The sequence below is a fragment of the Spermophilus citellus genome, assembly GCF_964194105.1.
Source record: "Spermophilus citellus genome assembly, chromosome: 7".
In the NCBI taxonomy this organism is placed as follows: Eukaryota; Metazoa; Chordata; class Mammalia; order Rodentia; family Sciuridae; genus Spermophilus; species Spermophilus citellus.
The window spans coordinates 50713855-50729611 of NC_138188.1; the positions used below are offsets into that span (position 1 = coordinate 50713855).

At 43.6% G+C, this 15757-nt stretch overlaps 1 protein-coding gene across 3 annotated transcripts in view; it reads right to left on the reverse strand.

Moving 5' to 3' along the window:
- Window positions 1-15757, reverse strand: part of MME (membrane metalloendopeptidase) — an 82039-nt gene that overhangs the window by 14681 nt on the left and 51601 nt on the right. For all 3 annotated transcript variants that reach the window (XM_081301717.1, XM_081301719.1, XM_081301718.1), the window contains exons 15-17: window positions 15295-15375; window positions 13307-13410; window positions 2447-2505 (exon numbers count right to left, since the gene is read on the reverse strand). In XM_081301717.1, the coding sequence (XP_081157843.1) occupies window positions 2447-2505; window positions 13307-13410; window positions 15295-15375 (244 nt within the window). The remainder of the gene's footprint in view (window positions 1-2446; window positions 2506-13306; window positions 13411-15294; window positions 15376-15757) is intronic.

Here is a 15757-nt window from a genome sequence, read left to right on the forward strand (position 1 = left end):
GATGTAAAAATTTGATTTAGTTTTAATGAAAAAGGAGAACACCACCGTGTTAGGACTTTCCATCTGACTTGATCAATTCCTTGAGTCAGATTTTTACATTCAGAATGATGCCTGAATAGTGCCTGGAATTTACAGAGAAATGCTTGACAAAATATTCACGTGCAGCTTTCCTAAGGGCGTGATGTGGGAGGATTCCGGAGCTCTGGGAAGCAGGTGTGCTGGGAAGGGGAGCCCTGAATCCCATACACTCAGTGTGCCTTCTGGCTCTGGTAACTGTGTTGATGTGAAGTGGAGGGTACCTATGAGTTGGGATGTGGCTACTTGTATGAGTTCTAACCAAAGGTAGGAGTCAATGGAAAAGCAGAAATTATTGATATGAGTCAATAACTCCCTTTGTGATAATAAAACAAGTACTTTTTAATGTAACAACATAAGACAACCCATTGCGTGAGAACTGTATGTAGTGTAATTTGGGATATGTGTGTGGCAGGGGTCATTTATGTGGCACACACTTGGCATCGGTTCTGAGATGGGTATCACATCACACCCATTAAGATGCTGTGGCAGAAGGTGTGTGGGTGTGTACATGTGCATCCCCCCGCCACACACACATATTCACCGAGGAGGAAGATGGGGAGATGAACCTTCACTCATTTTTAGTCAAGACTCCCCACTTTGAAAATTTAAATGCATCATTAAAGAGAAAAGTGCACATCTCAAAGATATCCCCTCCTGACTAACAGTTTCCCCTTCTCTGAACTGCTGTTATTAGCAGATGTGCACAGGAAAAGAGCTTAATGTTTTTTATTCATATTTTCATCAGAGGAGTTTATCTTGAAAATTTTTCAAAAGGTCTTTCTTATGAATTAAGAATTTAAAGCCAATTTCTAGATTTTCCAGATGATAACTGACTATTTGTGAAATGTTAGCCAAACCCCCCCCCCCCCACACACACACACCTTTGCCTTCTCTTTCCTTTGGCTGTGTGCTTATTTGGTGTGAGGATACTAAACTCAAAATGAGAACATTCCCAGCTCCTCTCTGAACAGGCAGTCTCTGAAGTGAACCCATTTTGAGCCCCTAGGTCTTGGGGTAGTTCAATCATGCAGGTTCCTGTCCTAACAGGCTCTGGAGAAAGGCCAAGGCCTGGCCGAGCCACAGTGGTCCTACAGGGTCTGTCTGGCTCCTGTCCTTGAGAATGAATCACCCCTGGGTCTGATAGGTTCTGGAGTCCTCCCAGAGTGGGAATGCAGTGAGGTTATGCCCATTGCTCTGCCCCAGTGCAGAAATAAGGGTATGGCTGCTTCACCCTGCTTTTCGATTACACTGCAAGTTATCTCTGCTCTCTGAGTTGCACTGCAATATGAACTAGATCTTGCACTGACAGGAGGACTGAATATAATTGAAAGGAGGTCTCCAGGGGCCAGGGATGCAGCTCAGTGGTACAGCATGTGCTTAGCATGTACCAGGGGTTCAATCCCCAAAGGCACTTATAAGAAAGATCTTCAAAGAGAAGATCCTCCAGAGATAAAGGCATTTGTAAGAAAAGTCCTGACAGGTCTCTCTAGAAATACATTCCACAGGACTGACTGCCAGGATTCTAAGTAGATGATTGTTGAGCAGGTTTTGTCTAGGTCTGCCAATCATTTCTCTATCTGGAAAACAGATTAGCCCAGACTTGGAGCCAACTGATTTTAACTTCAGTATACATGTCTTACTTATTATCTTTATGTTATGTAAAGACAATCTTTTCTCATTACTTTATATAATTCATTTTCATGTCATCCGCCAAAGAAAATTCCAGATGTATTCAAGTTTTTTTTTTCCAAAAATAGAAACCATAAAAATACTAGAAAAAAATGTTGATAACTTCCTAATGTATCTGTTCCTAAGCTTAAAGGCAAATGGGAAAGGCATAATCAATGTAATTTTTTTCTTTTCTGGTCAAAAGTGGTTACGTAAATACAATTCCAAATGGTTCAGCCTAATACACTTTAGCTTTTAACTGTTTGAACTCTCCAAGGCTTTTGGAAGGAGGATGACATAGACTGGAACCATTTCCACTTGAGCTAGCATAATCACCAGGAGACCTTGATCTACCATTTCAACATGTTGATGCTTAGGAAGTCTGAAAGTTAATATAACTTTACAGAGATATATATTTAATGGACTTTTAGAAAGTACTTAGAAATTAAATAAAAACCACTTGGAAATAAGATAAACTGTTTAGCTATAAATGGGAATATTGTAACAAAACCAAAACTCCTTAATGTGATTTGTACTGATTTAAATTTTGCTATTCTAGTAAAAGAAAGGCACGTAGATACATCTACTTTCAAGAAGTATATTCAATAAACCAAAAAGTCAGCCTCAGATCTGGGGTTTTGGGTATTATAAATCATCCACAGGAGCATGGTGGGCTGGCACAGTGGGGAACACATCTTACCTATCTGGTTTCTGCCTGAAGAATAAAAGGCATTGACCACGGCTGCTCCGCTTATCCACCTACGGAAGACACAAGAACTGGTTAACAAAAGATAATACATCATCCAACTCCATCTGCTCGCTATGATAAAACATTATCACTCCTAAAGGAATGTGAACTTTCTGTTTGAAATACGATAAGCAAACTAAAATGAGCTCATGAGGTGAGAGCTCATTGGAAAGGATTTCTATTTCTTAAAAATTCAGCACAGGGCTGGGACCGTAGCTCAGTGGTGGAGTACTTGCCTACCATGCTTACCCAGGCACTGGGTTTGAGCCTCAGTACCACATGAAAATAAATAGATAAAATAAAGGTATTGTGTCCATCTACAATTTAAAAGCATATTTTAAAAGAATTTTGGCATATATCCAGGTCCGTGACGATGTGGTTTTTTACAGAGGTATCAGACAGTGCAAAACCCATGGCATGTGTCTGTTCAGAAACTACAGTGGGTTAAGGGTATATCAGGATGTGTTGACTTTATTTTCCTAATACTAAATAACTGTGTCAACAGTTCAGGAGCATTTGACAAAACGCTTCAGATTCAAGTATCTTTAAAACCTTTTAAAATTCTAATTTACAAAGAGTCTTTTGGGGAGCTACGATATCTCAGGTAATTAGCTTGGAACAATGCATCTCTTATTATGGGCTCTTAAAGCTGTTTTTTTTTTTAATGCAACATTCCAACTAATTGAGCAAATGTTTATCTCTGAATGACACTAAAGTGGTCACCAGTCGTCTATACCTGATTTATGCTCTGCAGAGAATCAAGAGATTTTATAAAAAATACACTCCCTGACTGCAGGAGACTGGTTTAGCTGAGATGAGAACAATGCACAAATAACTATAATAAAAGATTGAATTTGAAAAATGCAAAAAATAGCTTTCAAACAATAATTCGAGGACTGAAGGATAAGAGCTAATGTCTCTCATGTCTTTCTGCTCAGATGTTATGAAAGATGTACATCAACAATTGTGCTAAGCACTTGTGTGCAACAAGAAAAATATTCCATTTTAATAGACTATTCTATATATATTCACTGGAATGCACCCTGCTGGACTTCAGATAACCTCTTAAGCATCAGCACCCAGCACACACTCGGGCAAACACATACCATTTTATCTAATGCCTTGCTATGGTTATTCCATGTTCAGGGCAACACTTAGTAAGACAATTATTACCCTTTACACACAAGATTACAGTAATCTGCACAATGAAGATAAATCAACTGTTCCCAGAGTCAACTTCCCAGATCAGTAGCACCCAAATCAGCACCTGAGTCACAATGTGAGGGAGGTACTGTAGAGGTCAGACTGAGTACTATTCTGATCTCCGCAATGGCAGGGCCACATACAGAACAACTGTCTGGTGCGTCCCAAGTGTGGTATTTGTCTGTAATCACAGGATGAAGGATGCAAACTTCTTATTTATTCTGTCCAGTTCACCTTCTGTGAACTCGTCCTTAGGAAGATAATCAGGTTGGAGGTGGGGTGAAGGGCTGGTCTGTGTGTTTCTCCCTTAGTTACTTAGTTGTTTTAATTAGAGAAAAGCATTCTTAAACAGACGGGACACCAGATTCATCAGTCCTCCCTAAGGTCCTCACAGCTGTGACATCAATATTTTAATATTTCTTGCAGGCTGATGATTACAAGAATATTTATTTTGTATTTATTTTAATTACACTTTCACTTGCTTCCTACACAATTAGTGGCGACTCACTACAGAAATGTGTATTGAATTTGCAAACCTAGGAATGCTGAACTAAAACCGAGAAAGCAAAAACTGAGAAAGCAAAAACAGAAGGATTTCATTTTTGTAACTTACAAATATTATAAAATAGAATATGTATGTAAACAAAAGTCATGTTCAGGAAAAATAATATATTAAAACTACATTCACATATATTACATGGTGCTATGGCAGGGGTTCAAATGTGGCTCCAAGCAGCTGGCAAGAAGGTCAAAATGGAAAATGTGTTCATACTGCTCCTGAGAAAACAAAGGTCTTCCTGATGTGTCCCCTACAATTGGACAGCAAACATGGCAACAAAATTGATGTATTAATTGCTCATAATTATTAAAACTGTAATTGCTATAAAGTTACTATAATATGTTTCCTGGTCTTGGCAGATTTCAGGGTTGTTTCTCAGTGTTGAACCTCTGATGCAGGGACAGCAAACTCTGCATGGACTTTTGTGGGTAATTACAAGTAAAATGTGCATATTGTTTGGCTCTGAACAGTGAAAAATTCTAATAATGAAACAGGAAAAAGTATCAATTCCAATGGTTTTAAAATTTAGTGTTCTTACAGGAGAAGAATCAGACACACGAAACCAGCGCTACAGACGACAGACCTCAAGAGCAGACAGAGACGAATGGGGTGCCTAAGACATGACTCAGCCCGTGTTTACTGCTTTGGTAAAAATAAGCATCGAGCCTTTTGTTCTAGAGGATTGTGTTCTTCTGATACATTACGTTTAGAGCTGGAGATTGCATTTTGATAAATGCCTGTGACTTTCCAGCAGGGAGAGTTTTACATATTAAAATGTCCACTGTGAATTATTCCTTTGAGAAAACAGGTGGCTATTTATGGCCATGCAACACTCAAATAAAACTTGAATATACTGGCGGAGTTTGCAGAGTGCTCGTGTGAGCACCTGCCTCACCTTCTTTGAGGTCTTCCGTGATGCACCCTCAGAAGACTCTGGGGAGTTACCCAGAGCCCAGAGCACAGGCATTTTGTCCCTGGTCATGTTCAGAACTTGAAGTCCTGTGATCAGATCATCACTTCTTAAACAGGGGATGATAAGATCGACACACCCTATAGCTGACGTCCAGTCCACCAGGAACTACCCGGCTATGTCAACACAAAAGCTAAATTAACAGGGCAAAGAAAGTACTTTCCAGATTAAGTGGTGATATGGCAACTAAATTCCTATGACTTGGATTCATCTCCATCAGTGGAGAAGCTTTCACTCAGGAAACGCAGACAGCGGTGACAATGCTCTACAATAGTGGGCAGTGTAACTCTCCAGAAGGTGCCTCTAGACCTCCACTGCGCAGGACCAGGCCTGGCCAAAGTGCCCTGTCTGTGCGTTTCTCCTCCTGTTTCCTGTGTGTTCGAGCTTGGTGGTGTGGGGGACTGAAGAGCAGAAACTCAGGAAGAAACTTGAGTTTTCCTTTCTGAGATGAGAATTTTGTCAGGGAACCTTATTTGGGGCATTCAACAGTAGAACACAGAAGGGCTGCCACAAGCCACGTGGCCCTTGCAGCCAATGTGGGTGGGGAAAAACGACAGAAGACCACTTGGGAGAGGGACCAGGTGTTTCTCACTACTTCTCATTACCCTGAAGAAGCTAAGCAGTGATGACATGAACACAGGGACATCACTTTTAGAGCAGGGAAGAAAAGCAGAAATAGCCAGATCCCAGAGGCTTCTGGAGACGATAAGCCCATTGGATTACAAAGCACTTGAACAAAATGTTTTCTTTCCTCCACTCTTGTGGAACTTCAAGACTCAGAAAGAACACAGAACTGTTAATACCCCTCCTTGCAACTGTTCAGCTTCTTAGCATCTAGTAGTCCCAAGGCACCTCCTTTGAAGGCAACCGTTCAATAGATTTCCTATGACTTGCTCCAGTGTCCTGGGTGGAAGGAGAAGTCCCATCTTGCAGTCGCAGTCATCATTGTGTTCCTTTACGTTTACCAATATCCTCTCATCCAGACGGTAATGTTTTCTACATACTTTTATTCGGCTTGCAAATCATGCCTTACACAGATGTCACCTCTCATTTGCAGGTGTAGAAACAGGCACAGCCCAGTTACTAAACTCTTTGCAAATATGCACAAAAACTAAATGATCGAGCTGGGAAAAGAATATTTAAACCGGCTCATCCTCGTCTCAAACTCCCCACTGTGAGTCTGCTGATCTGCATCACACACAAAATTTTATCAGGACCATCAACGCCATTTTTCTTGTTGACCTCTTTAAATATGAAGAGGATCATTTCTTACCACTGTTCCACGCCTCTGATCCTCCACACCCAGGCCAGTGAAGAATGCTGACCTCTACCCCACCCTGAAGGCATTCTAGAAGACCCACCATGACAGATCAATCATGGCAACAGCAGCTACTGTTTGGTGGACACCCAAGCTATGCACCAGGCACACTGTCTGACATAACATGGGCACCAGGAGAGGAAAAATCAATGCCACTAACCCCTGTTTGCAGAGACAAAGACCCAAACCAGAGCTCATCCATGTTCATTCAGCAAAGTGGCAAAACGGGAGCCTGAACTCAGGCCCACTAGCCCAATGGCCCACTCCACATCTCACCCTGACTCCCCAGCATGTGCTCTTTCCAGGGTTCCCTTAGATGCAACTTCTTGTGTGTGTGTTACACGCGCTGGGGACTGAACCCAGGCCCTTGGGCAAGCTAGGCAAATGTTCTAACCACTGAGCTACCCCAGCCCCAGATGCAATTTTCAATTCAAAAGCTAAAGCACACTAGAACCAAAGAATGTCACTGAGCTGATCTGCACTGCGGTCCAAGCATGGTGAGCACAGCTTCAGCCCTCTGCACCTCCCAGGGCCTCACCCGAGTGAACTCTCATTCTGGTGGCGACACCGGAGAGTCCACTCTCTTTTGAGAAAAGGTTGCTTTTTTCCCTATCATCAGCTGTTTGTGTGTGGCTCTAAGCTTGGTGACAAGGCATGATGGTTTCAGCTTTGATGACTCTCTCTGCCTCTCTGCGCACCTCTGGGCACACAGTATGTGGTGCCAAATTCAGAGAAACTCCCAATTATGGAGACATGAGGGTGGGTAGGTCACTTCTGACCTTAACTTTTTCTCCTGATTTAAAGTAATCCTGGGGACTTCTAGGAAAGACTTAAAACCTCTTCCATCCCACACGACCCTTAGCACTTACCTAACACGACATAAAGCTGTTGTCTGTCTAGCTCACTGGACGGCAACTGGAGGGGACCTTCCAGGTTTGGGTCACTGAATCCCTAGGGCTGGAGCAGTACTGGGAACTTGGCAGGCACTAACACATACTTGGGCCTTGGCATATCAGTGGGTCCTCCGTGGGCCCAAGGGCAGACCAGTGACATGTGACCCTGGGAGGGCAGAGGCACCGCTGCCCCACAAACTGCAGAGAGCAGTGGCAGCAGGAAGCCGCAGCCTCTGAACATGATCCTCCTGAGGGACCACCTAGAGTAAAACACCAGAATCCCCTGAAAAGTCCTTCCACTTTAAATGGGACTGGAAGACCTAATTGAGTTGTTCAAGATTGAAATATGTATTTACAGAATAAACCCTGTTTAAAACTTCAACCTTTAAATCATTCGGCTTCCCTCCCAACATCCTCTCCCCTTTCCGAAAACAAAACAAAACAGCCTTTCTCGGATGCTAATTAAAAAATGTTTTTGCAGATAAAATATGTTTTGCTTACAGCCCCAAAACATGTTGCAAAGACAGCCGGCTTTCAGGGAATATCAAAGATGGAAATCTGCATGCTTAGAGCATGAGTGGGCCATGGGGACGCAGCCACAGGGAGCTGCCATGGTGGTTCAAGTCCAGTCTAAGGCTCAGGCCTCCTGGCTGGGGAGCGCTCACTCGATGAGTCAGGAATCTTCTCTGCTCATCTTTCCCATGAACGCGAGTCTACGCACTTCCACTGGACCCACTCCATAGCCTCTCCTCCCCGCGGCCACCACGGTGGCCCAAGTTCTGCATAACTGGTTTCCTTTTATCCAAGTTGAAGGACCTCATTGCAAAGAAGACTGGTTCTAGAAACGCCAGTGAGGGGCAAGTCAAAAGCCTGGCTTAGAGGTGAGGCCCTTCCCGCCTCTCCAGAGTCAGTCTGAGCTCCTGGGGTCACTCAACTGGAAAAGGGAAGCAGGTAAACGCTGCCCTGGCTCTGATCAAACCTTCACCGTCAGGTCACAGATGGATTGCTGGAGAGAATCTTCCACACAGCCCAGGGCAGGCTGCTCATTTTGGAAATAAGGAAACCACGGGGCTTTAAAGGCCACAAGTAGTAACTGGCAGTACAGGGGCATTGAAAGAGGACTGTGACTCAGCGCAGTGGCTGAGAGATGCTGGCACTCTTGGTGAGGGGGCCTTTCAGGAAGGGCCAGAGAGTCACAGACCTTGGCTGCCAGCTCTCAGAGTTGGAAAAACAGCTGGCTCCGAACACACAGGACAGCAGCATCCACCATTTCTGTTCTGCTTTGAGTGACTCCTTTGTTCACCTTGACATTGATCTCAGCGCTGACAGCTGACATGCTGCTGCCAGGGAAAGCTTTACTGGTGTGTAAAGGTCTAACAGTGGTCTTAAAAAACACGCTGGGCCAGCACTTGGCTTCCCTGTGCTGCACCCACCAAGTGCGCCCCTGCCGGGGCTGGCCTCCCTCGCCTGCCTCCCCCAGGGGCTACGGACTCCCAGGTGGGGGCAGCTCCTATCCAACCCTCCATCCTCTGCTCTGGTCAGCACAGGGCTTTGCTGAAATAGCTGCTGTCAAGCTTCCTGGGCTTTATTTTGATGAGTAACAGCAGGAGAGACGCAGCCATGACATAAGCCTTTGTAGTTCAGGGAAAGTGAGTCCTGGGCTCAACGGTCAGGATTCATAAATCCTGGGGCCACCTGTCACAAGCATATCAGGAAAGTTCTGTCCTGAGAAACTTGACAATGCAGCGTCAAGTCTAAGGGGCTCCTCCGGTTTGTTCTTGAGCATGCTTCGCAGAGGCTTATTTTTGTTCTATGTGCATAATCATGCTACTAGAAGTAAATGATTTTAGCTCTATTACCAAGTAATTCTGCCAGTGGATATTGTATTCCCAGCTCAGCACTATTTCTCCCTGACAACCTGGTGTGCTTGAAATTCTTTACCACCTGGCACCAGATCCCCAGAAGACACGCTTGACATGACTTCAGGAATACAGACCACACACTTGTAAAGTCCCTGTCCTGCCGCGGTGCCAGCTACTCCTACAGGCAAAGGGAGGCCCTTCCAGTCAAAGGGTTCACTTGGATGAATCACATGTAGGTTTCCTGATGTCCTCAACTTCTTGAATTTGTTGAACAGAGAGCAGCAAAGATGGTGCTGTCTTTACCAAGCATGGTGGTGAGATGCTCAGGCGGAACCAGAGGGGCAGCTCAGTTGACCAGTGTCACCACCACCTCCCCCCCCCCCCCCGCCCCACGGGCTCTTTGGAATCTCTGGTGACACGACTACCTGGCTGCTGCTTCTCACTGAGGTAATGGAAGCTGCTGGGCCTGGACTAAACTGTGCAGGTGAAGCGAAACCTGCAAGGGGTCAGGTCAGCTGGCCGGTGAGTGGGGCCTAGTGAAGTCCTTTGCTGGGTAATGAGGACAGAGGGAGAGGTCCCAGATGAGAGACCTAGGGGGAAGGCAGGGTGAGAGGTCCCAGGTGAGGGACCGTGCGGGAAGGCAGGCAGTGGCTTGGAAGTAACACGCGGCTGGAGCCTGGGGCAGCTGCAGGAAGGGTGCCTCTAGAGGGTTCTAGAGAGGGGGTGGGTGGCACAGGGGCCTTGGACCTCTTGTCCAAAAGTTCCCTGGGCATGAGCCAGCCACAGGGATTCAGTGAAGGTCATGAGAAAAGAGCACACCTTGATCTGTGTCTTCAAAACTTCTCCGGGACAGCAGTGGGAGAAGAAACCAGACGTGGTGATGGGGGATAAACAAAGAGGAAAAACTGAAATAACTCTGAGAAAGGATGAGAAATGTCCTAATCCAGGAGGTGACAAAGGTGATGTGAGATGAAATGTTTCCTCCTGTCCCCTCTGATACCTGGCTAGTAGCTGGTAGATGCACACCTGTTCTTGGGATGGAGATTTAAATTGAATCAAACGGGTCAGTCTAAAAAGATTAGGGTGAGTCCCTGAACCTCAATATGACTCAACTATCCCATCCCCCCATAGTTACCAGAAAGATCTAAAATAAGCATACAATAGTGATATAGCCTCATCAATGTTTATAGCAGCACAATTCACAATAGCCAAGCTACAGAACCAGCTCAGGTCAGGTGCCTGTCCAGAGACAAATGCATAAAGAAAATGTGATATATATATATATATATATATATATATATATATATATATATATATATACACACACACACACACACACACACACAAACACACGCTATGTAGTCGTGAAGAACCATGAAACTGAAAGGAGAGAGCACGCTAAGTGAAAAAACCCATCCAGAATTTCAAGGGTCAAACGTTCTCTCTTACATGTGGAAACTGGAGCAAAATGGAGCAGGGTGGGGAGTGTGTGTGTGCTTGCACAGGGGTGGGGGAGGAATCTCATGAAAACAGAAGATGGATCAGTGGAATCGAGGAAGGGACTGAGGGGGAGGGAAGAGGGATGGAAAATGGGAGGAACAGTGGAGTGAATTGAGCAAACTATCCCATGCACATATATGAATATACCACAATGCATATCTATGAAGCACTAATTAAAAGAAAACTGTAAATAAATAGAAGGAAGACCAGTAGAGTAGAGGGAAAGATGCAGGAGGAGGCAGGAGGGAAAGGAAAGGGCAAGTACTGGGACTGAACTGGAGTAAATTATATTCTAGGCTTGTATGATTATGTCAAAATGGACCCCAATATTATGTGTAACTATAATGTACTAATAAAACAAACAAATAAATAAATAGATAAAAAATAAACTGTAACTAAAAAAAATGAGTCTGTAGTTTGGGTCTTGGTACCTATGGTATGGAGGTTTTGGGGAAACAGATAGATACAGGGGGAAAAGATGATTAAATTTGCCTAGATGGCAAATCTGGGTTGGTGGGACCATGAGGGTCCACATATCAGCCAGACCTCTGGGCCCAGAGCTCAGCACATGGACCTGGGCCAGCTGCAAATCCTCGCCTGTGATGATGGCAGAGGGGATCAAGGAGCACAGGAGTTTGTCCCTCAAGGGCAGGAGAGAGTTCAGGGAGAAGAAAACACCCAGAACTCTCCTGTTTGATGAACCAAATTCCTTTAATCAGTGCCCTGAAGCTGTTGCATATCCTTGTTTCCCTGAGCACCTACAAAGTGGCCTGCAGCAGCCAATAGCCTCATCTCTGTCACCACAACTTTGGGCACAGACAGATGTCTCTCCTGCAGGAAATTGGGAGTGAGGATCTTGAGCAACCCAGGTGCCAAGGACTAGGTGGGCCAAGCGGAGACCACATACTTTGTCTGAAAGTGCACCATGGGGACCTGACCTTGATGCTACATGAGGGAAGAAAACAGGACTGTGAAGCAAAGTGAGCCACAAACCTTCCTGTAAGAAGCCACAGTAAAATAAGAAGCACCTTCACCATGCCCCGTCCTATAGGCCTGGTCCAGACCACACTGCCCTTGCTGTCAGAGGGTTTCTGATGATTTTGGAACAGAAATTAAATCTCAAATCTAGCCTGTCAAATTAAATGCATTATCTCGTGAAAAATCCCATAAAACTAAATATCAACAAGAATGATACAAAAAGAAACCAACACTAAGCCAGGGCCTCCTGCTCCAGGGTGGGGTGGTACTTAAGAAGTCCAGTACCTGGGTCCCAGTCACAGAGCAAATGCATTACAGAACAATCTAAGGAGACCGAGCTGGAGAAGGTAGGTTGGTTTTTTTTTTTTTTTTTTTTTTTTGGTAATATTTTCCCAGATGATTCCAATGTGCAGCCAGAGTTTTGCATTTCTATACTCAGTATACAGGCAAAAATTAAAAAAAAAAAAAAAGAGAAAACTTGGCAAGGTATGGTAGAGAAGACCAGGGAAGTAACATTGTACCCATGACTAACAGAAACTCATGGAAAGGACCCCAAAGTCTACAGAGGCCCACATGCCATTGATCAATATTCATTAAAACACTGTGCTCAGTTCTGGCTTTTGATTATCCATCTTAAGGAGAGAAAGGCTCAGAGAAAATGAATACATATGTTGAAAGGGAAGACTCAGTGTAAACTATATTAAAAATGACTACAGAATGGAGACAACCTTATTGACCTCAAAAGAAAATACCAAGCAGTAATTCAACTATTTTTAAAATTATAAAAAAAAAAAATCTCAATCTTAGGGGTGTGGGTTATTTTAGTCAGAAAGACTTTAACAATATCTGTTGGTAGACACTTTACAGTGCTAACAAGTATTAAATCTAAGTATATGTATTTTAAAAGAAATAATAACATTCAGTTCTAAGTGCCAGAAAGGAACAGCCCCTGCTCTCCAGAGGTGGGGTGCCTGGGGAGAAAAGGGCCACCAGAACAGCTCTGGGGATTCGGGTGCACAACAGGCACACTGATAAAGAGGTTAGATGCGTCCCTTAAATGGAAAAATAAACACTGTTCATATGAAGTACTGATGTCACTAAGGAGCAGTCAAAGCTCCCTAAAGACTCCTTTCTGGTATTTCCTGCTTGACTACAGCAGGGTTAAAAAAAGTGCTATGTGAGCCAATCCCGGAAGGGGATGGAGTTGTTGGAGGTCTGATGGGTTGAAAAAGGTGAGCTGTCAGCAGAAGAAAATTCCAGGAGGAGGCTTGAAGGAGCTTTGGGTTAACCTAAGCTAAGGTGTTCTTGAGAACACTTTGCCCATGTGGGGGGCAGAGGTGTTGAAGGGACGGGGAAGTTAGAGATAATCCTCAGGAAAAGGCTCACACTTGGCTAAATTCCTGACCCATGTTAAAGTCCTCTAAGCTGCTCCTAGAGGACACTGCACTCTCACGTTCTAAGCATCTGGGGTAGGAAGAGGAGGAAAAGGACCTCCTCTGATGAATACGTTGGAAATAGAATCTACGTACTCGTCCTTGTCCACCTTTTCCCGGAGCTTCTTCAGCTGTTTACTTTGGATGAATTTCAAATTTTGAATTATGTTCTCAAAGTATTCATCTTCTTTGTAGTTCAACTATAATAAATAAAAGATTTGGGGGAGAATTATTAAAGCCAGTATCTGCAAAAGTTTCACTAGAAAACACATTTTATTAAATCCTATCCATTAATAAAGTTAAGAAACAGCATTGAAAACTTATCAAAGGAGGGTTATTTCCAATTAGCTTAGTGCTAGAGTAGAAGTCAGCACTGTTCTAGATGGATCAGAGCTACATCTTATTCTTTTGTAATGAATCAAGTGAAACAGGGTCAGACAAGCCTTGTGATGTGATATGAATCCTCACATCACAGATGAGGGTAAGAACACATCCTTATTTAGCACCTACTGTGTGCCTAGCAAAGAGTTCAGTACTTTAAACACATATTATACTCATTAATCCTCATGGTAATCCCCAAAACTAAAGGATGTCATCACCAGACAGTTTAGTCACTCGTCCAAATCTAAAGCAGTAGAGGATTGTGGGTGGGACTGCAAATTAGTACAACCATTCCGGGGAGCAGTATGGAGGTTCCTCAAAAGACTACAATTGGAACCACCATATGACCCAGATATCCCACTCCTTAGTATTTATCCAAAACAATTAAAATCAGTATACTACAGGCACATCAATGTTTATAGCAGCACAACTTGCTATATCCAAGTTTTGGAACAAGCCCATGGGTCCGTCAATGGAATGATAAATATTATATATATATACATACATATACATACACACACACACACACATATACATATACATTTGTGTGCACGCGCGCACACACACACACACACAATAGAATACTACTTAGCTATAAAGAAGAATGAAACCATGGCATTTGCTGGTAAATGGATGGAATTGGAGAACATTATGCTAGTGAAATAAGCCAGACTAAGGAAAAGTCAAAGGTTGAATGTTTTCTATCCTATGGACAAACTAGAGAGAAACAAGGAGTTTAAAGAAAAGGCAGGGTTGGGGAATCCTATGAAAATAGAAGGGAGATCAGTGAAGTGGAGGAAGGAGGTATAGCGGGAGGGAGGAGGTTTGGGAAAAGGGGGGAATTGCATAATGAAATTGACCCAATTATGCTAAATACATGTATGAATATACCACGGTGAACTTCACCTTTGTGTATATTTGTAATGAATAATACTTAAAAAAAAACAATAAATTTTAAAAATGTGGTGGAACTGGGTGGAGCCCAGGGAGCTTGGTGTGGGGTCCCTGCTCGGCCACCACATTTGCCACTGCCCTTGCATCACAGGGGCCTGGGACATGCAGGCTGCAGATAGCTTGTTTAAGACAAAGTCAAGTTTTTCTGCAAAAGGAAAGGAGGAGGGAGCATGCAAACCTCCCTATTAGACTAGCAGTCAGGAGCCGGGAGTCACTGTCATCTTGAACCCTAGAAGTTTCACTTGGCTGTCACCTGGATGCCAGGTGGTGACAAGTGGTGCTTCAGGTGCTTCAGGTGAACAGCTGTAGTGACCCTGATCAACTCTTCTCTTCCAACTCATATGATACCAGGGGACAATGAAATGGCTTCTGGTTCTCAGAGACTGTTTACTTTGTTTATTCAGCAGAGGAGGCATGACTTGGTTGGGGGGAATAAGAAGGAACCTGAGGCTGTGACTGCAGAGACCTAGATAAGATGAACGGAGGCCTGTCCTTCACACCTTGATGTCCCCACCCATGCTCTCCCAAGAGTTTCCTCACTGTGCTTAAAATGGAATGTGCACAGACCAAGCATCCAGGCTCCAGAAACAAAGGGCTGGGACAAACATAGCCTGGCAACAGTGTGAAAGCCTTTATATAGTAAGACCTATGGTTTTAGGCTATTCACCTAATTTCTGGAATCCCTTAGCTAGAAATGACATTGCCACCAGCCCCAGATGTCACTAGCCAGAGTCACTGCAGAGACTTACCTGGAGGTATTCATTATTCAGTTTGTTATCATTTGAAATAATGTCATCAGGGTAGCCGATCCTTTCTTTAATTGCCAAGGCCTATGAAACATATAACACTGAAAGTCAGGATGATTATGCAACTTTCAAATACACAGGTTACAATATGCCCATGACCAGCCATTGAACAGCTCAATCCATACTGTTTGCAAAAAGAGTATCTGATAACACTGGACCACAGTTCTTTGCAATGGCTCCTTCCCTGGGTTAAAAAATAAACAAAAATCAGGTTTGAAATTTATCTTCTAATACCTTATTACAGGCTGCAGCTTTCCCAAGGAAACCAAAATGGAAACCGACAGAAATCATCATTCCGCACATATTGTATTTCTATGAACCTTTTTCTCAGAAAGACTTTTCTCTTCAATTTTATAGGAGTAATATTTAGAGCTTCCATTCTCGCAAGATATAATTATCTTTCCAC